Genomic DNA, 19,681 nt, shown 5'->3' with positions numbered 1-19,681 from the left:
CCACGTAGACTTCAGGGGTAGATTTTGAAAGTTGCTCATGTTTGCCCCAAATATAGTCACCCTGAAGTCCATGGGAGTTTTCTCATTGGTTTCAGAAGAAGCTGAGCTCACCCTTGCTGTGCTTTGGAACCAAGTGGGTCCCATCCTGGTCTGTCTGAAGAACTTGCTTCTCAAACTGACTGACATGACATGTGAAGTGTTCGTGGCGTGGCTCACCCATGTGGTTTTCATGTTACTTAGTGCCCCACATGATGCAGCTTCACAGTGTCATAGATCCTGGGATTTACTCTTGTTTCTCCATTAAATGGAAAGGACTGGATTTTGTTTATTTATTTATTTGCTTATTTATTTATGAACTGGGCAGAGTAGCAGGGTGGTCACCTCCATATCTTTGTGCTTGTGCAGTGTGACTGACATTTCCTCAAAATACTTGTCACCAGCCAGGCTTAATGTAAGTTAAGCTGCAAAAATAGCTCCAGGCTAGCATTTGGGCCAGAGGGGTCAAGCCTGAGCTGGGGCAGATGGCTGGCTCAGTAACTCATCGGCGTTTTGAAAAAAGCAAGGCTGGTGCGTAGGTCTGACTTCATTTAATGGCCATGTATCAAGATCAAAATTTGCACCTTTTTCTCATCTATTTCAGCTTTCAATGTCAAGGCTAGTAACTGAGTGACCTGTTCCTCTTGCCCGGGGCAGTGAGTACGCAGTATCGGAGCTCTGCCTACGGATTTATTCCTCTTATGGAGGAGAGGGTCAGTGTACCGAGAGCCAAGGTTCAGATGTGCTTTCAAGACAGCATCAGCACAGCCTGCATTGGTTTGTACTAAGAAGTTTTGTATCACACCATTGAGTTATTAATGTGTGGGGTTTCTGCCTTTCTCCTTGCAGTCAACAAATACGTGGTCCGAGTTTTTACTGGCGACATTAGTGGCAGTGGAACAGATGCGGATGTCTTCATTAATATCTTCGGTGAGAAAGGAGACACAGGTATTCAAATGCAAATAATTTCCTAAAATATTTCTTCCTGCTCTGCAAGCCTGTGATCTGAACAACACGCAACACCAATCTGGCAAATGCAGAATAATTTGGCTGACTGAAAGGCACAACAAATGGTGCTGTTAGCTCTGGGGTTTCTTGCATCCACAGCTTCTGGAAGCTGCGTCTGCAGAGCAGTAGTCGTGGCTGGGCTGTGAGCGTGAATGAAGTTACCTACCACCAAAAAACCCAGACCCTGGAAAAATGCAGCATAAAGTACCAGCATAAACCAGTGCCGTAAGTGCTGATCTGCTGGGGGATCCAACACCACTGTGTATTTATAGTGCATGCAGTGAGACCTGCATGTCCCATCTTTCTGCATCCCCAGATGGGTAATGCAGTCCTTTCAGCATGCAAAGGTTGTGGGTGAGTCTCCTTGCCCATTTAGAAAGATAATCTAACCAAGATTTATATTAGCTGGCTTTAAATTAATGGTGGTAGCTTTTTTTTTTTTTTTTTTTCTTTTTAAATGTAGATAGTATTACAACAGTGGTCTAGGAACTTGAATTAATTTATTTTTTAATATTGTTAACTGAATAATAGTAAAAGATGTGCCCAGATCAAGTTCCCTGGGTCATGCTATAGAGGAGAGTGGGTGGATATTCCTGGAGACCCAGAGAGCAAATACTCTCTCTCTTCTGTACTGCATCTATCCTGTCAAATTCAAGAAATAACGATATGATGTCTGCCAAGTGTCCTTGAACAGATTATGAAACCTAGTGGATAGGTCTCATCCTTGATTAATTCTCCAGGCTTTTACAAGGGGATTCATCTCATCTGACTGGAGACATCTGAAGGTGGGAGTCTAAATCTGAGCTGGGTGTCCGAGCACTCTGTCATATCTACAGAGAAATAGCACCCCTAGAAAATCTTTCATCCCCTTCCTAAGATAAGTGGGATGAATTTGCCCTCTGACACCTTCCCCTGCACTGATGCCTTGGGTGGGTTCAATCCTGCTCGCAGCATTGCTTGCACGGGAATAGCGTTGATTGCAACTGAGGTCAGTGCTTCAACCCTTTTCATAAAGGCAAGCTCCTGCGAGATAAAGAAAAGCCAACAACCCTGGTAGGGTCCTAATTTGAAAATAAATCCTTCCTGTGTGATGCAGCAAAGAATCCTGTGTCCTGAAATGTCAAAATCTGCAGCTTGTGACCAAAGCCTTTTTTAAACAGTTTGGAGTTTTTTTAAAGACATTGAAAATAAAAGGGAAATGTGGTTGGTATGAAAAAAAGATGCAAGAGCCATCTGGATATATATTCTGAAAACTGTGAGAGCTGTAAGTAGCTGTGACATTAGAGTGAAAATCCTGGTCTCTTGTGCTCAAGAAAAGGTACCTTTTTTATTAGAATATAAAGTCTTCTGCCTTTACCTTGAGTCCTGGTTGCAGAGAGCTGGTAGCTGGAGAATATTTGATTCCGTCAGTGGTGACATTCCTAAATATTTCTTCCCTTACAAACATGCATGTGCCAGTAACCCTTTCCTCCCTGGTTTTTCTCCATTTATTTTTTTCTCTCAGGTGTGAGGAAACTGGACAATGACAAAGACAACTTTGAAAAGGGAGCAGAGGACAAGTTCACACTCGATGCTCCGAATTTGGGAAGGTTAAGGAAAATTAATATAGGGCATAATAACAAGGGTGGCTCTGCTGGCTGGTTCCTTGCAAAGGTTAGTTACTCCTGAGACATTTAACATAAGCATGTGGTGGGATCAAAATGTCTCACTTACCCTCCTGGTGGTGAGATGCTGAGAAATGCAAGGATGTTTGCTGGTGGTACAGGTACCTCGTTAACTGAGAAAGGCACAAATCAAGTTTTCACCTTCCCAGCATATCTTCTCCAGGGTTTGCTTTTTTCTGCAGAGCACGGCGGTGCTGGTGGAGCGCTGGCAGCAGCGAGGTGCATCTCAACCAGGTGCAGCAGATTCACATTGGGTGGATAGAAAATGAGGGATGCTCTGGGTTAGGTAAATTGTTGAGTATCTCAGGCAAATGTGGAAGTGAGAAAATCTCATTGTTAAAAGACCTGAATTTGCCTGCTCTAATATTTCTCCTGTCTTGGTGACTGCAGATGAGGGGGAACGCTCCAAGCTGGAGCCTCCAAGCCCCCTCTCACTGTTGACCTAACTCATTACCAAGATGGTAAAGATACCAGAGTCTGAGAAATATCTGTTGAGTCTGTTCATGCCGGAAATTTGCAAAGACTTACAGCTTGGCCAAATTTAAGTGATTTATCATTGGCACAGCAAGAGATACCTGCCACAAAAATCCCTTTCTTCCACTTTCCTCCTCATTTTATCCTCCTGCTCTAAAGCATGAAAGTGTTGCAGCTTTTAGTGAAATGGCTGAAGGAATATTTTAAAAGGACAAATCGATGACTCTTTCCTCTAATCCCATTTTCTTTTCTCTGCTGGTGTCGTCCAACCCAGCTGGCTTTAATCCACTGATGATCTGACCCCAAATTTGTAAATCCTAGATAACAGGGTGGTTTGATGTATTAGAAATGCAAACATTAGCACATGCTTTCCCACCATCACCATATGCTGCGCTAAGAGTTATTGTGTTGGCTGTCCATGGAAAACGTAGCAGATGAAAGAGAGGGATGTTGTGCCCCCTGTAATAAATGGTGTATGTGGGGGGGTGGGAGCCTCGGAAAAGGAGCTGCATTCTCCCCTTACAGATGAAGTCTGCCTACCATGATTTCTGATGGTTAGGTTGCTTAAGTCCCAAAGCCTGAAGCAGGGACTAGTTGCAGCCAACACACCCATCCTGTGTTCTGCTACAGGAACCACTGAGATGTTTGTGATTAAGTAAAAGGAAGCTTTTGCTTTTCAAGTTCAACTGGAAGCTTGGAGCTGAAACATCCCACTTATTGTTTACCGTTGGTAGATGTTTTTCTGTAGTTTGCTGTAATACTTGGGGACTCCAGCACTTGTCATCCTGGTTGAACCTGCTAAGCATCATTGGAAGTTCTTCTTATGTTTCTTGTGTTTTCAGCGTGGCTTATACTCAGAGCTGGTTTTCCACCTCTAAAAATGTATGAATAAACGTATTAACAGGAACCCAAAGAGGATCAGCTGGTAGAGGGGAATCCGAGTGTTGCTATTGCTCCCGAACCTCACATATTTTAGTCTCTTAACACTCCAGCACAGCGCTGCTCTCTCATGCTGACAGTCACTGCTGTCTGTATCCACAGAGGTACTATGAGAGTTGGTAACGCCACAGGCAACAGCACAGTGTGGGATGAGTGACAGGAGGGGAAGCTCTGCTTCCCAAAGCATGGTTTCACAAATCTAGCAGGAAAGACAGCTTTCAGATTCTCCCTGTTTGCTGAGAAGGCAGAGAAAAGTGGCAAGGACTTGCTATCCGTAATAGTGATTTTTAATTTTTTTTTCCCCTCTGAAACATAAGATGTACAGGTGAGTAGAGGTTTGATTTCTTCTTTTCTGGCTGAAAATCTTCAGTACTCTTCACTGCCTGTTTAAAACGCTGCAGTAATCTATGGCAAGCTCCGGGAACCCAGAAGAAGATATGGTAAGAAGTGACTCAGCAGGAGGTGCAATAAACTCCAAGCGGGTAACATTGGCTTAATCTAGTGTTAAAGGGGAAGATCGTTCCCTGGCTTGTTTCAATAAAATATATAACTAAATAGGTCCAAAAGCCAAATCCTTCCAAATTAGAAACTATTTCTACCGCAGGGTTTCATGGCTGTCTCTGTAAGGATTCCATCCTGGAGTAGCTGAGTGGGATAACACAATATTACCAGGTCACACAAGCTGCTCTGATGGTCTCAATTGTCCCGAAATTCCTTGGTATCATTTTATAACAAGACGGTAAAACTGAGGGAGAAAGAAGACAGCCTGTTCCCAAAGCAGAACAAAGAGCTGCCGTTCAGCTGATGGAGAGGGGTAGCCAGCAAACAGGCTCTGGAGAGAAGGAAGACGGACCAGCCAGCTGGTCTTGCTAGCAGAGACATCTGGTCTCGTACACTGCGAGAGACACAGACTGAGTTCACTAGATAAAAGAGAAAAGAAAAAAAGCCTGGCTTTTTACTCGCTGATTGTCTGAAATTCTATCAGTACTAATTACGGAGTGGAGAGGGATCTGCTCGAGTACTGAATATATTAAATATCAGGTAAGGGTGTGCACATCAAGCTTCTGCTCTTCTGTCACCTCCTCGTGTAACACCTTTGCTTTCTCCACGTTATTTTGCAAAGTGCTGCTTCTTTTCCTTTAGGTGATCATTGAAGACATCGGCAATAAATGTGTGTACGAATTCCCAGTTGGACGCTGGTTTGCTTTAGATGAAGATGATGGAAAAATCCAGAGGGACATTTTGGTTGGGGGCACTGAAGCCACAGGTAAGGTCATGGGCTGAAACCGTGGTGGGAAATGCGGAGGTACGACGGCCTAATTAGTGTTACTAGCCGTATTTTCTTTAGAAGATTGAATGCCTGAGGATTAGGGAGACCTGCAGTGGACCATCTGCTGGTGGCAGGCAGCTTTGTGTTGGGGGTCCCTGACCTACCATTGCATTTCCCACCCCCGTATCTCACTGGGGAAGCTGTGCAGGACCTACATGCTCATCCATCTCCTGGGGCACCTGGAGAAGGGGCTGACGGGCAGGAGATGAAAGGTCTGGCTTGTACTTCAGCAAGTCACTCACCAGCTTTTGGAAAGTAAATGGCTGTCCCCACAGTCACCCATGTGCCACACGGCAGTGCATATTGTACTTCAGGTTCTCGGCTGGGGAGCTGCGCATCCTTTTACAAATCACGAAAGGCAGCGCTGAGCCCTAAAACTGGATTTTTTTTATTATCCAACATGGTTGGAGCTGAGACAACCAGCTGTTATGTCTCTGTTAAAAGAAACCTGGATGTAAAGTGAATAAAAGAACTTACCACGAGGCAGAAGATTATTTGGGTAGTGTTCTGCCGGTATTTATTCATTAGCATAAAGGTAAACACTTTGACTATGCACATAACAGCTGTTCTTCGCTTCATTGTGTGGTCTTCAACATCTGCAGCCCTCATATTGCCCCCAGCATGTGCACGAGGAAAGCGGTCTGCGTGCAGACCTGACTGCAGGATGCGTGTTGGGAAAAATCAGGGGAAGATGGGAAAGAAATCTGGAAAAAAATGCAATTAATTTACTGAAAGCTTCCCTTATCTTTTACCATTCGTGACTATGCATTTTTCCCCTGCTCTCACGAGTTCTGTTGAAGATGATATGTATGCAGTAACACATGCTTGAATACAGTTTTTAACCTAAACTTCAAAGAGAGGGTTGTTAGAAGGGAGAGAGTTCTGACGTTTCTACTTCATCTGAAGTCCCTATTGAAATTTCCAGGCGATTTAAGCAAAGGAATGACTTAGCTTGGACCCCAGCTGGTTTATACCTGCTCCCTAACACACTGTTATGGTTAGAGGTGTCTCTTTATTTGATGCCATGGCGCAGGTCTAGGATATGCCTGTCAGTGAGCCTTCTGAGAAGCAAGGCTTGTAGGAAGAAGTGTTATCTTTCTTAGATGACAGTTAGAGCTAGAAAAAAACAACTTCTATGCGCATAGGCTTCTTTTCAGAAATATTCTTCTTTTTTCCAGCTGGACTAATACCTCTCCCAAGGCTTGTTTTGCTGAGATCCTCAGGCTCTCACAGTGACAGTGAAGGTCCTGCTGGCCTCAGCAGCATTATAGGCTGCTGACCCCAAGTTTCCAGAGTTTTGTGATGCTACAGAACATGCCCCCACTGTTTAAAGCAACCCTCCTCCATCCTCTCAGCATCCTCTGGTGATGCTCGGTACTTCTCAAAATCAAGTTTGGTGCTTGGTACTTCTCAAAATCAAGCGACTTAGTTGCCAGTTCAATTTTTTTTTTGCCTTTCTTCACCTAATCATCAATGCAGGGTGATAAAAAAACTATAATTTTTTCCATTGGGCCATGTGACAGCGAGTTTATTGCCACAAACCTGTTTCTCTCAGACAGTCTGAAGGTAGCGGAGTGTTTCTCAGAGGTATGTGTGGGACACAACAAAATGAAGCATTGCACTGTCGAAAGCAATGGAAACCATTGGAAAAGGACCAGTGGGAAGCCAGTAGAGCCCTATGTAAATCCAGTCAAAATTGTTACTCTCATCCTTTTTTCCTCCCTTCTTTTCTTCCTAACCAAATTCCTGATTCCTTCAGGTATTGTGTACAACGTCGCTGTAGTGACAGGAGATATCAGGGGAGCTGGCACAAACTCTAAGATCCACGTAATCCTCCATGGCTCCAAAGGCTTAAAGAACAGTGGGAAGATTTTCTTGGAAGGAGGTGAATTTGAGCGTGCCAGAACAGATCTCTTTAACGTGGAGATAGCTGCTCTCCTCAGCCCTCTCAGCAGAGTCACCATTGGGCACGATAACTGTGGCGTCAGTTCTGGCTGGTTTTGTGAGAAGGTGAGACTAAATTGTTCATAGGCAGCTGTCAGGCTGTTCCCTCTCCATAACCCGACCCCAACAAGCAAATACAGCTTAAAAATTAAATAAATAATACTAAAAAAATCTGCTTTTATCTGGATGATGGTATCCCCTGGTTTAACAAGTCAATATTATACATAATGCATGGTAGTAACTGATTGCCTCAAAGGCACATTAGATGCATAAGTCAATCACTCGCTAATTGGGTTGATTGCCCCTTTGCAGTCACAAGGATAGAGATTATTGTTTGTTCAGCGCCAAAAGCACCTTCAGATGTTCACCCAAGGGGCCAGACAGAAATGCAGTCTTGGATTGTGCTGAGCATCTCAAAGTTTTCATCTGTACTCAGACTTTGCTGAAGTTTTCAGATGCTGATTCGGAGCTCAGAGAAAAAAAAAAAAAGAAGTAGCTGACCACAGCTGTTACTGGGCAGTAGTGGAGAAATAGGTGGTGTGAGGTTGTGCACAGGATCAGCAGAAGGTAGGGGGAGGGTGGAGAGGGAGGCAGCTGCCTACCCTGAAGCTGGGAGGAAATGCAGTTTTCCTGGAAAGCAAAATCAGCTTGGGATGTATCTGAAGGCTTTTTGTATCTTGTGTTTCCTACAAAACCCTACTGTGCACTGGTGTGGTGCAGGGTGCATGCTGCACCCTGACATGATGGTGACTTCTGCAGCCACGCTGCCGGTTCCCCTTCCCTTCCCTTTGTGGTGTTTCACCTCTTCTTGGCTGACCCATTTGGATGTATTTCTGCAAAAGCGGGAATAACAGGACAGATGGGTCCTAGCTATGCTCCAATTTGGGAACTGTGCAACCAGTGCAGGTCATGTCGATCCAAAAAAAACCGATTTAGAGAGCAGGACCAAGATCTCCAGCTCTGTCTTTGCTTCAGTTAGTTGAATTTTTCTTATCAAGGTCCTGCCGGCTGCCAGTAATAGAGTATTCAAACTCAGCTTCCCAGTCTCTTTTCCTAGGTGGTGGTTTACTGCCCATTCACTGGTATCGAGCAAACTTTCCCGTGTGGGAAATGGCTGGATGAAGATGAAGGAGATGGTCTCATAGAGCGGGAGCTCTACGAAATGCTCTCCCTGCGCCAGAGAAGACTGAAAAGTATGTACAAGTGCCCAGGAGCCCTCCTGTGACCCCCCGCAACACCCTGAGTGTTACCCATGCAACATGACACGGTGAAGTAGAGGCTCAAGGGAACTGAGGCCCACATGAGTTTCAGCTTTGAACATCCTGATTTGGGGAATTTAAAATGAAACTTAAAAATATTTTTAAGAATTGCACTCTTCTTCTTAAGGGAAGAAAATGGACCTGGTTCCCAGGTTCACTGGACTTTGAGCATCTCACCTTTGCAGACAAGCCAGGCTACATTTTTCACTACTATAGAAACAAAGTTCTCCTACTCCAGATGGAAAAAAACCCTAAATACAACACAAATACAAATCTCGTGGAAAACAGGAAGAAAATCCAAATTCTCCCCACTAACTTCAACATTTTTACTCTTGGCCTTTGAGGAAAAGCAGCTCTCAGTCCTGCCCAGCTGCCGGTGGTGCCTCCCGAGGCACATGAGTGCTGCGTTTGAAGCCTCTTCTCTAGAGGGAGGCAGTGGCACACGTCTGGGGGTGCTGCTCCGTGCTGTGCAGGGCAGCATACTGGCATGTTCATCCATCCAACCCCAGCTCCAGCACCCAGCCTCGCCGGCTGGTTTGGCAGCAAGCAAAAGGGGTTGCTGCCGTCTTGCCTGCGCCAGTGCGTATGTGTAAGCAGAATGTTTTAATTAGGATAACAGATACAGTTTAATCTGAATGCTTTGGGTGGGCTCCTGCTTAAACAGCAGGTCACTTAAATAAATAAGCTTTATCTAAATGTTAGTCAGTGTTATAACCACACTGTGCCTCTGACTCGGTCCATTTAACTAAAGCATCTGCAACCTTTAACCCTTATTATCAGCTCTGATTGTTATTGACAGGCTAATTCCCCTGCTGCCGCAGTGCAGGAGATAGAGAGCATGAGCCTTGAGAAATCTGTGACCTTTAGCTGCCAGATTATAGAAGCGTAAGACTTGGAGTTAGAAAAGACCTATGTCTTTTCTTATGTCATCTCGCCTATCCATGCATGCAGGACCGTCCCCTTCTGCAGAGCTGATCAAAGCTTGGTTCAACCTCACTTTGGGTATCCATGGTGAAACGGCTCCCTGCGTAGTGTTTGCAAGCTGTTCCCCCACCGGATTGCAGCTCGATGTGTAGCTTGTATTTATTCTCTCTCCTTTTTTTTTTTTTTTTTTTTTTTTTTATTTTTTTTATTCCCCTTCCCCCTCCAGCCTTAACTTGAGTATTATTCTCGAAACTGTAGTGTTAGGTCTAGCCCTCCCTGGTGTTTTTGCCCTGGGGAATGTTTGCTCTGGCTCCGAGAGAATTTCCAAGTTGCCAGGATCCCTTGATGTGAAGGGATAGGAAAGAGGGGAATGTGCCCAGCGAACCCTGGGAGGATGAGGATGGGTATTTGGAGAAATGCTTGGACTCCTCCAGCAGCTGTAGACCCAGCTCGCCCACGTTTGTCCCTGACAGCCCTCTATCAGCATTTAATCCTGGTGCAAGTTCCCTTTCCCCGCTTCCTGCATGCATCACTCCTTCTTTCCTTCAGCAAGAGATCAGGGAGGCCAAAGCAGACAGATAGAGAAGTCTCTGGTGTCTGAGTTGCCCTTGCTCTTTTCCCCAGGGAGAGCAGGCTGCCGCACCACATGCCACACACCAACTTGCCTTAGCTTCATTTCTGCTCACGTGAAACTTGCTTTGCAGCAAGGAGCGGTCATGAACATTTTGCATATTACTGAAATAGGAGCAAAACTTTTTGTAAAAGAGTTCCCTTCCCCCCTCACTTTTTGAGTTGCTGTTCCCTCTTTTTTTACAGTCAAATGCTGAGTAGATCAGTAAAGATCTAATTTATATGCATGTCATCATATTTTTATATTCCATTCTGGGCTCTGAAGGTCAAGCTGTGCTCATGCAGGCTCAGGCACACCGAAAGGGTTAGCGATTCTTTCATTAGGATTTGTTAATAATTCAGCTGATGTCTGAGTCAGGAAAGAAGCCCGTTCCCTCTCCTGTAGGTGCTGCAAGGCCTACAGAAGCGAAGCACGTTGCTATCAGTAGGGAATGCAGATGAGGGGCTCTTTAGAGGGTATAGTGTCACCTTTAGATATGCAACCGGCCTCTGGTATGAAAACCAGGGTAAGGCTGCTGCAGGTTCACTGCTCCTATGGTTAAAATGTTGGGTGAAGGCTTAAGAGGTACAAAAATTCATAGCTTTGCCACAATCTTTGGGCACATCGCTTAGAGTAACGTAAGCGCTAACTGAAGTCGGGTGGGATTTAGGCATTTAAATAATTTCAAAACTGTTGAAAAATATCTTTACATTGCTCTGAGCATGTTTGTCCCACATGATGCAGCCTGGCTAGAGACGGCTGAATGGGCTCTGAGCCAGCCTGTCCTGCAAAAGGCGTATCTGGGGTGATTGGTCCAGTCTCAGGAAGGCTGATTAGGTCAGGATGAAGAGATACACGGCTTCATCCATAACCCTCCTTGCTCCAGACTCAGATCATCTGGAGCAAATTTTAGGAGCTACCTGGAGCTGCATTGGTCTGTATGCAAGTACCTGGAGACTCTTTCTTATTGACAAAAAGAAAGCTGACTATTTCCCTGGCTTTAAGACTTGCAGGTGCTGGGGAAGTGTGCTGAAAGTACAGAGATGGAGCGCATCCCTGGACTACCGTGTTAGTAATACATAACACAGAAGAATATGGTTCACCTGGAAAGTGGTGATTTATGGATTTCTCATTTTGTGTTAAATGAAAACACAGTATTATACTTCCAAGCAATCTTGTTCCTATATGTCACGTAGCAGCTGATTACATTTGTGCAGAAAAGGATAAATTGTCCTGGTCTTCTTACACACCATCCTGCTCTCTTTACCATAATAAGAATAAGAATTATGGGTTTTTTACCAGGACACCTTTAAACATCGTTTTTTAAACAAAATGTCTTGAACCTTTCTCTGTAGAAAGCCCCTGGTCTCTGTGGATCTGGACAAGTGACATTAAAAATGCAGGGACAGATGCCACCATCTACTTCCAGATATATGGAGACAAGGGGAAGTCAGATGAGATGAAGCTGGACAACAATTCAGACAACTTTGAAGCTGGACAGACTGACAAGTTCATGGTATGAATCTTCTTCAAGTGGTAAGCTTGGCTTGGTGTTGTTTTCCAGGGCATTAGATTCAGTCCTGCACAGAAAATCATCAGCATGAGATCTTCACCTCAGTAGATCTTTTTGAAGTGGAGGTGTAGTCGTTTAGTTTAGTGGTGATGCAAATGATTTACCCACCTATGGATATGGCTTGACTTCTCCAAGCAGGGCTTAGGCTGGTGCTCCTGTGTGCTCAAGTGGTGATGACTTCAAGTCATCGTGGTACCAAGTACCACATCTCCTCTGTGGCTCCTCAAGCAGAGAGTCCCCTCCCCTCAGGCACAGCCCCACTCATGTTCCAGACTATTCTGCCCATTTGGACCATGCCACTCTGAAGTTAATAATTTACCTATTCTCCCTCCGTGCCTAAGCAGTCATTAGTTGTTTACAGGAGATTTAGCAGTGGTGTTTTGTCTCCTCAGTGATCTGGTCTTCAGCCTCCTTGGATGTGAACCTCCATGAATATTTAGGGCTGAGCTCAACAGCATGCTGAGTTTCGAGGCTGGGGAGGGCCTTCTTGTGTTTAGGAAGAAATACATTTAAAAGTTGATTGGGGACTGGTCAGAGAAAAATTGAGAAAAAAAAGGATTTTAATGCATGGCTATAGCCAAAGCATTTACTCACTTTGCAGCAGAAGCAGCCATAGTTGCCTTCTGGGCAGCGTGGCTGTGCTTGGCAGACCCTGCTCCAGAAAGAGCTGAAGCCTGAGAGCTGGCCTGAGTTCTTACTGGGAGGAGTGGTTACAAGCAGCTCTCATGATCAAAAGCGTATGGATGCAACTTATGTGTTCTCCTCTCCTGAAGAGAGGTGTCAAGCTACTTTTGCAGAGTTGGGTTTGTTACTTTTAAAGGACTTTTTTTTTTCCTTTTAGTTTTTGACTCTTCTCTGATTTGGCTCTTAAAAGATGTTCAGAGGTGTCCTTTGTCTGCACGCTTTTCTGACTTACAGCAATGGATAAAGCAGTTTTTTTCCCCCTCTATAGATCGAGCTCCCTGACCTGGGCATATTTTATAAACTTCGGATATGGCATGAGAAAAGAAATCCCTTTTCTGGCTGGCACCTGAACAAGGTGAGGGGACAGCAAGGGAAGGCAGAGCTAAAAAGCCAGGCTGGTTACAGAGGTCTGCAGTGCCAGTCCTGGGTCTGGCCGCTGCCAGTGGCGTTTGATGTGCAGTGGCCAGAGGTGCCTCCCTTTGCAGATGGTGCTGGCCGAGGGGTGGAAGTGGAAATCCTACACAAAAATGGGATGTGAAGGGAGAACATTGTAGCGTTGGCAAAAGTATGTGGGGACAGAAGGGATTCATTGCGTGTTTTCTGCAGGAAATTCCTTCTCCTTCCCCTCGCTCTCATTCAGCCCAGCTGTATGTACGGGAAACAAGACCGATGGGAAACGGCAGCTCCCAACAACCAGGATCAACGGTGGAAACCACCTTTCCCCATCCTTCCAGCATCAGGTCACTGTAGCCCCCTCCACCACTGCTGCCAGAGTTTTTTTTCCCTTGTTCTTCAGAAAGTTTCCCACTCTTAGACATCATTAGCATACATAGGGGCAAACCCTCTCCTTCTGTGCCCTAGTTAGGCTGGTCATAACGAAAAACTGATTGCACAGTGTGGTGTAACCTGCTGATGGCTGATGCCTCCACTGCAGGAAGTGGACATTGGCAGACTGGATGAGCCCATGGGGACTGTGCAGAAGAAAGCAGCACTGTGCTGTCTGGGAAATAAAAAGGGTCATCTGCTTGATCTTCAGTCATGTGTCCTTTGTTCTACCAGCCATGATTATTAGCATGCTGCCATCTCTGCCCTGTGTCTGCAAGGCAGCAATTTCATCTCTAAACTTCACCCATACTCCTTCTGCAGAGCTTGGATGATGTTCTCTGTACTTAAAACATACACGTTGCTTGCAGCCATAATAAATGATAATAAATCACAATTTACCACTTAGAGGTTTTTCTTGCATGCCTCTAACCTGCCTTGACAGGTCCTGCTCTCCTGCATTGTCAGGCAACTGTGAAAGCATGCGCAGCCTCTCCAGTGGGGAGAGGGCATCAAGTACTGCTCTGTTCACCATATGGTGGGAGAAGGCATCTGGCTGCACTTTTTATCAAAAAGACAGTGTTGGTCAGACTTTGGGCCACTGCAATTGTCACTACCAGTTTGTTCACAGATGGGCAAAAATGCTTAGACCTTCCATGGCTACACATTTCCCTGGGGCATCCTCTTTTGCTGGACAGAAATTGTGTTCAGGGAAGACAAGAAGCACCTGACAGCGTGTCTAGGATTTACTTTGGGCCAAACAATCTAAGCAAACCTAGTTAAGATGCTCAAAATCAATCTGCCTGTGTACAGCCAGTCTGATGTTTTCTGGCTCTATCAGGCTCATGGCACATGAATCCTGTCACTTGGGCACCCGTTTTAGCTTCTCAGAGCTTAGACGAAGCCTTAATGATGCTTTGTTCCATCCCTCACACATTTCATGCCAGGCTTGCTCTCATGTTGGGGCAGGCTTCCATTTTCTATTACAGGAACACAGGAACAGTCTTACTGGTCAGGCCAAAGGTCCATCTTGCCCAGCACCCTCCCTCCTGTGCCGCATAAGTGCGTGATTAGGGAACAGTGAGGAAAGGGCAAACATTTATGATACTTTCCCCTAACATTCTTCCTGTTTCTGACTATTTCCAGTTGGAGACTTATTTCCTGAACGGATCTACTAAACACAAAGCATTTAGTAGGTTTCCCTTCCATTTATTTGTTCAAAGGTTCCAGTCTCCCCTTGAACATTTAAACTTTTAACATCCGTAACAGCTTTTGACAAGGACTTCACAGGTTGGCTGTGTCCTTTGGTTCGCTTTGAACTTCGCCCTTTGAGCATCATTTGATGTCCTGTATTTCTTGCAGCAGGAAGAGCGAATAGTTGACCCCCTTCTGCCTCCCCCGTGTCACCTGTGATTTTGCAGACCTTCACCGTACCCTTCCTTCACCTGCTTTGCCAGCCGTCTGCAGAGCCCCACCTTGTTTGCTTGTTAGTCCTTTGGAAGATCCTGCAGATCTTTCATCGTGCTTGCTGCCGTTTTCCGGGCGTCTCCTCCATGTGGTATGCCCTGATTCTGAGCTGCCAGAAGTGGCGGTGCAAATGCCATCCCCCATTTGCTCTGTGGATTTATACAGTGGCATATGACGAGCAATTACTAAAAGCCTGGTTATCCATCAAAACTTTCACAACACCATGGAGCGATTGGAGAAAGGAGGAAGAAAAAGCCATCAGCTATGACAGACTTTGCTCCATGCATCACTGTGGTGCACGAGTTGGGATGACAGTCTTGTTATTAATGCGTGTTATTCCTCTGCTGCTACCTACTCTTGCTTCCCAGGCAAAAACCTGTCAGGAGCTTGTTGCTTTTTTGTCTTTAAGCCTCTGAACTCATGCAGTGTTTTGGTTTAATGAAGGTAACTCTGCTGAAAACGCTGACAAAAGAAAAATACTCATTCAACTGCGGCCGCTGGCTAGATATAAATGAAGACGACAATGAGATCGTGCGGGAGCTCCCTGCGGAGGGATCTCTAGTGACTGAAGTCATGCCAGGTGAGAGCCACAGGCTTCATGCAGGGGCTCGCTTAGGACCTGAACAGAAAGAAACCCTCTTTGTGTAAGGGAAGCACTGGCAGACCGATGCAATTCAATTAGCTTCTCTTTCTGGCACTTTCTCTCTGCAGTATTTTCTGTATGCATCATTAGCTGCATGAAGCCTCAGAAATCCCAGGCTCTTATTTTGAGCAGATTTCTCTGTGGTGGGAGGTGGAAGAGATCTGGCAGCAGCACAATTGTTTCCAGAGCTAAATTTTTCTTTCAAACTGGTATATTTTTTTAGTCTCCCTTAAAAAAGTGAACTGCCCAGTTTGAAGGGATTCTCATGGAAAGCAAGCTAAGCTGAAATGCAGTCTGAAATGTAACAGTCATTTTTGGGCTCTAAAATTTTATTTAATTATATGCACATTTATGCAGCTATATGTATAAATGTATAGCAAGCTGCACAGAAGAGTTGTGCAAGGGCGCAGGCACCTTTAAGTATGTGTGAGCAATCTGATTTATTTACTGAGTTAAATGTGCTTGAACTGGAGATTTGATTAAGGAAAGCTGCAGAACTTTGTGTTGGCTTCCTGAAGTGGTCACTTCTGTCTTGACCTGGTGTCACAAGAATTAAGTGTACTTGGAGGGGGAGTTTTGGAGAGCAGAATATCTCAAGGTGGCCGTTGGGATTTCTCTTATTTCCACCAAAGCACCCAATGGGGCTCCACACTCTGCAGAGTACAAGTCTCCTGTTTTCTGAAATTTCTGATGAACTCTGCGATCTGCATGCATCTGAGCAGTTCCGCAGAAGAGGAAGAGTAATTGTAATTGCAGATGTTATTAAAATGTAAATAAACCTGGTTTGGAAATGTATTTTTAATCAACTGTGGAGAGGGCTGCTTCAGTTCAGATGCAGGTGCTTTCCCGTCAGGACCGGCTGTGCTGAGCAGAGGCCAGACGCAGCATCTGCATGTTGGGCTTGCAGGCGGGTTTGGGGAGCATCGCTTCTCGTCCCTTCCTGATGCCAGAGAAAAAGGTCTCTCTCTTGAAAGCTGGTCTGTGGGTCGGTTCCTTGTTGTGAAATTTCTCCTGGAAATCCTTCACCCAATGAGGTGGGAGGGCAGGGTTGGGGCAGGAAGGTGGCAGCTCAAAAATCCATCCAGCAAAATCCTAAAGAAAGATCTCAAAGGTGATATGGAGGCAAGATGCAATCCAACCTCCTGCACCATGAGGGTCACAAGTAAATGGGGCCAGCTGGGCTTGTCCTGTCCCATAAAGCCAACAGGAAGAACCTGTTTCTCAGGTCCATGAGAGCTTTTTTTTTTTTTTTTTTTTTTTTTTTGTCTGCCTGCCATGCTGCTGGATGCTGAAAATGACATTTTCCCCAAACACATTGTTGCAAGGTCAGCCATCACCAGGACCCTCTTGGGAAGGCAGGAGCAGGGGGTGGGAGGACTGGGGCCCCATGGAGGCTATGCACCCCAATTCATAAGGTTTTACTTGAAGGGGGCAGAATTTTTGTGTCCTTCTTTGGAAGGGTTTTATGGGTTTTCTTAACAATTCAGGCCTTCCTATTTGGGATTTTTTATTTTCTTAGTGATAATATGGAAGTGTAAAAGTCAATACATCAGCAGAAGGATCAGCTGGAAGCATGAACACTTCAACTTAATTGCAAGTCCATGGAAAACGTAGTAAATTTAAACGGCAATTAATTGTGTTGCTGAAATTGTTTTATTAATTTATGTCTCCACAGTCATAAAGTACCGGGTGACGGTTTGCACTGGGACGGTAAGTGGGAGCGGCACGGATGCCAACGTCTTCGTCTGCCTCATCGGCGAGCAGGGAGACACGGGAGACCGTGTTCTCTACAACTGCATCAACACTGCCAATAAATTTGAGAAAGGCAATGTAAGTTCACACAGCTGCTCCTTAAGACGGGTTTTAAAGTGTGTGGCCATTTGTAGAGAGACATCTATATTTCTGTCTATAATTTTTAGATGTGTATTTGTAAACTTGGTTGATTTCCTTGCCACTTTGGGCTGGGACAGTATGGAGAAATAAATCACATCCACAGAACATCATAGCAGGTTGCAATTGGAGGGAGGCTTAGGTCAGGGACAGTGTGCCCATTTGACATTGGTGTGTTCATACCAGAGGCTCCTGTTTGCTTCCCAGCTGAGGACTGGGAAATTGCATCTTCAGGATGGGGGAGAAAAATCCATCTGTCTTCCAAGAACAAAAGGGAGCCTTCTGCCCTCTATATAATATGGGGGAAACCTGGATCCTTGGGCAAAGGAAGAAAAAGCATCTTACTTAACGTGAAAATCAGAACTGAAAGCCTAAAGCATTTATATTTTTTTTCTTTATATTTTTTCCTTTATATTTCTTCCAGTCTCCCCTCAACCATGCTGTGCTCGGTTCTTGTGTCTTCTTTTCAATCTGGTTTTCAACATGTTTTTGTATGCCCATGTCCTGAGTGGAGGGGGGTGGAAATGGACTGAACTGGAGACAGAGCCTGTTCCCTGGGAAGCTGGAGATAATGAAGAGGTCAAACTGCAGTTAAAGCCCTCACAGCATTAACAAGCAAATAGTGTGCTGATCTGATCTGCGGGGTCAACCTACTTAATACGTATTCAATTATGAGGCATGTTTTTAACCTCTAGGGTCCAACTTTGACTGGTAAAACGTAATCAGTATCTCCTGGAGGAGATTTTGAGAATCTGATCACAGAACTCTGCAGACTTCCCATCTTTTGTGTCATTATTTGGTTGGAGATTTGGATTGGAAAGAGAATGAGGATGAAAAGAGGTCACATTTTCAAAATCGACCATTGAATTAGGCTTCTCAAATATACATTAACATGTTGGATTTGCCTTTGAGAGTCCAAATTTTCCAGTTCTTCACTGAAATCATTGAGGTTTTTATACTTTGAAAAAAATTTTCATCAAGGTTTTCTTATGCCCATAAGACCTGTCCGTGCAAACACGTGGTGTTTACGTACTGTAAAAGTTCATTCTGCTTCTAAATGATATCAAAGTTTGCAGACACAGACGTTGCAAACACCACATTTTTGCCTATGCACTTGCATTATAGATTTTTTTTTATTTTAAAAGGTAAAGCTGTAAAGGACAGCATTTTGTCAAAATGGTAACAAAATGAGTCATGCTTTCATGGTGGTTTGAAGATGGGTTCAATGGTGTTCCAAAGAAAGAAGATACAGATATTTTAAACACAGATGATGACTATTTTATTTTTACTGACAAAAATGAGTTATATGAAGGGGGGAGGGGGGGGGGGGGGGGGGGGAGGTAAAAACTTTGGAAATCAATTGATGTGATTGATAGTATCCGGATGATATAAACCAAACTGGAAGCTGTTACAGGAAAACTGCTCTCTTGGCATGAGGAGCTGAAAGCTGGTGAATGAATTGGAAGCTGTTTAAGGATTGATCCTGACAAACTTAAGCTCCTATATTCAAGAAACTGAATGAGTATACCTACACTGGTAGACTCGGGTACCCTGTTAAAAAGAAATGTTGCTAAGTCAGTGCAGTCTCTAATCTATGGCCACTTAAACCAAGAGTATCTTGATTACCAATTTAAATTGAAAAGTTTGCTTGCAGATGCAAACTAATAGCCTGTATAGAAGGTAACATTTAAAGATGCCTCTAAATTAGGTGTTTGCCCTGCTGTAGTTCCAGTTAGTTAGCTACTCATTAATTTATATCAGTCGTTAATCAGTAAGATGAACATCAGGCCTAATGAATTAGAGTTCATTGACTTAGACTGGCTCAGTGAGGGTTTGATACCTTAAGTCCCCAGTTCAGCAGCTTTGAGTTTGCAAGTAACACTTGATCATCTATGTAAGCCCATCATTTTAAAACAGTGGTAGTATGTTCAGCTGCCTTAATTTTAAAGGTCAGTTTGGAGTCCTGAATACTGGGAAAATTATGGTTGTTCTAATAAATTTGAATAGCTAATTAAAGTATTGCCTTGCCACTATGCTTTCTGGAAGCTAGCTGGGTATGTGTTACCACCGTACATGCTTCATGGGCTTCTGGGAGCTGAAGAATGAATGAATTGCAGTGTTCGGTTAGCTTCCTCTTACCTAGCCAGACAAGTCATCCAGCTGGTAACCACAGCGGTCGTGCCTGTTTGTGGGGCTATATGCTTCAGATACGCTGTGTGTTTACCCACAGTGTTTACCAGGTACGTGTGTGCATCTGTACGTGTGCCATAGGTACTTGTCTAGCCTGGTTCCCAGGGGAGCGACTCGCTCTTAATGCATCTCTCTTCTTTTAGCCATGAGGAACTGATGCTTCCAGCACGCTCTGGAGTAACAGAGTGATGGTCTTCAGGGGACATCACTTGGGCTAATCTGTT

The 19,681-nt window shown here is 44.6% G+C and overlaps 1 protein-coding gene across 1 annotated transcript in view; it reads left to right on the top strand.

The window, feature by feature from the left end:
• LOC121080756 (lipoxygenase homology domain-containing protein 1-like) overlaps positions 1 to 17,377 on the top strand; it is a 31,382-nt gene extending 14,005 nt beyond the window's left edge. Inside the window, exons 4-12 of the mRNA XM_040578880.1 lie at positions 886 to 984; positions 2,549 to 2,697; positions 5,265 to 5,388; positions 7,211 to 7,461; positions 8,453 to 8,588; positions 11,544 to 11,704; positions 12,714 to 12,800; positions 15,179 to 15,314; positions 17,053 to 17,377. Coding sequence (XP_040434814.1) covers positions 886 to 984; positions 2,549 to 2,697; positions 5,265 to 5,388; positions 7,211 to 7,461; positions 8,453 to 8,588; positions 11,544 to 11,704; positions 12,714 to 12,800; positions 15,179 to 15,314; positions 17,053 to 17,360 — 1,451 coding nt within the window. The 3' untranslated portion in view covers positions 17,361 to 17,377. The remainder of the gene's footprint in view (positions 1 to 885; positions 985 to 2,548; positions 2,698 to 5,264; positions 5,389 to 7,210; positions 7,462 to 8,452; positions 8,589 to 11,543; positions 11,705 to 12,713; positions 12,801 to 15,178; positions 15,315 to 17,052) is intronic.
• The last annotated feature ends 2,304 nt before the right edge of the window (positions 17,378 to 19,681 follow it).

Source organism: Falco naumanni, chromosome Z (assembly GCF_017639655.2).
Source record: "Falco naumanni isolate bFalNau1 chromosome Z, bFalNau1.pat, whole genome shotgun sequence".
Taxonomy (NCBI): domain Eukaryota; kingdom Metazoa; phylum Chordata; class Aves; order Falconiformes; family Falconidae; genus Falco; species Falco naumanni.
This window is presented reverse-complemented; position numbering and strand designations above follow the sequence as displayed.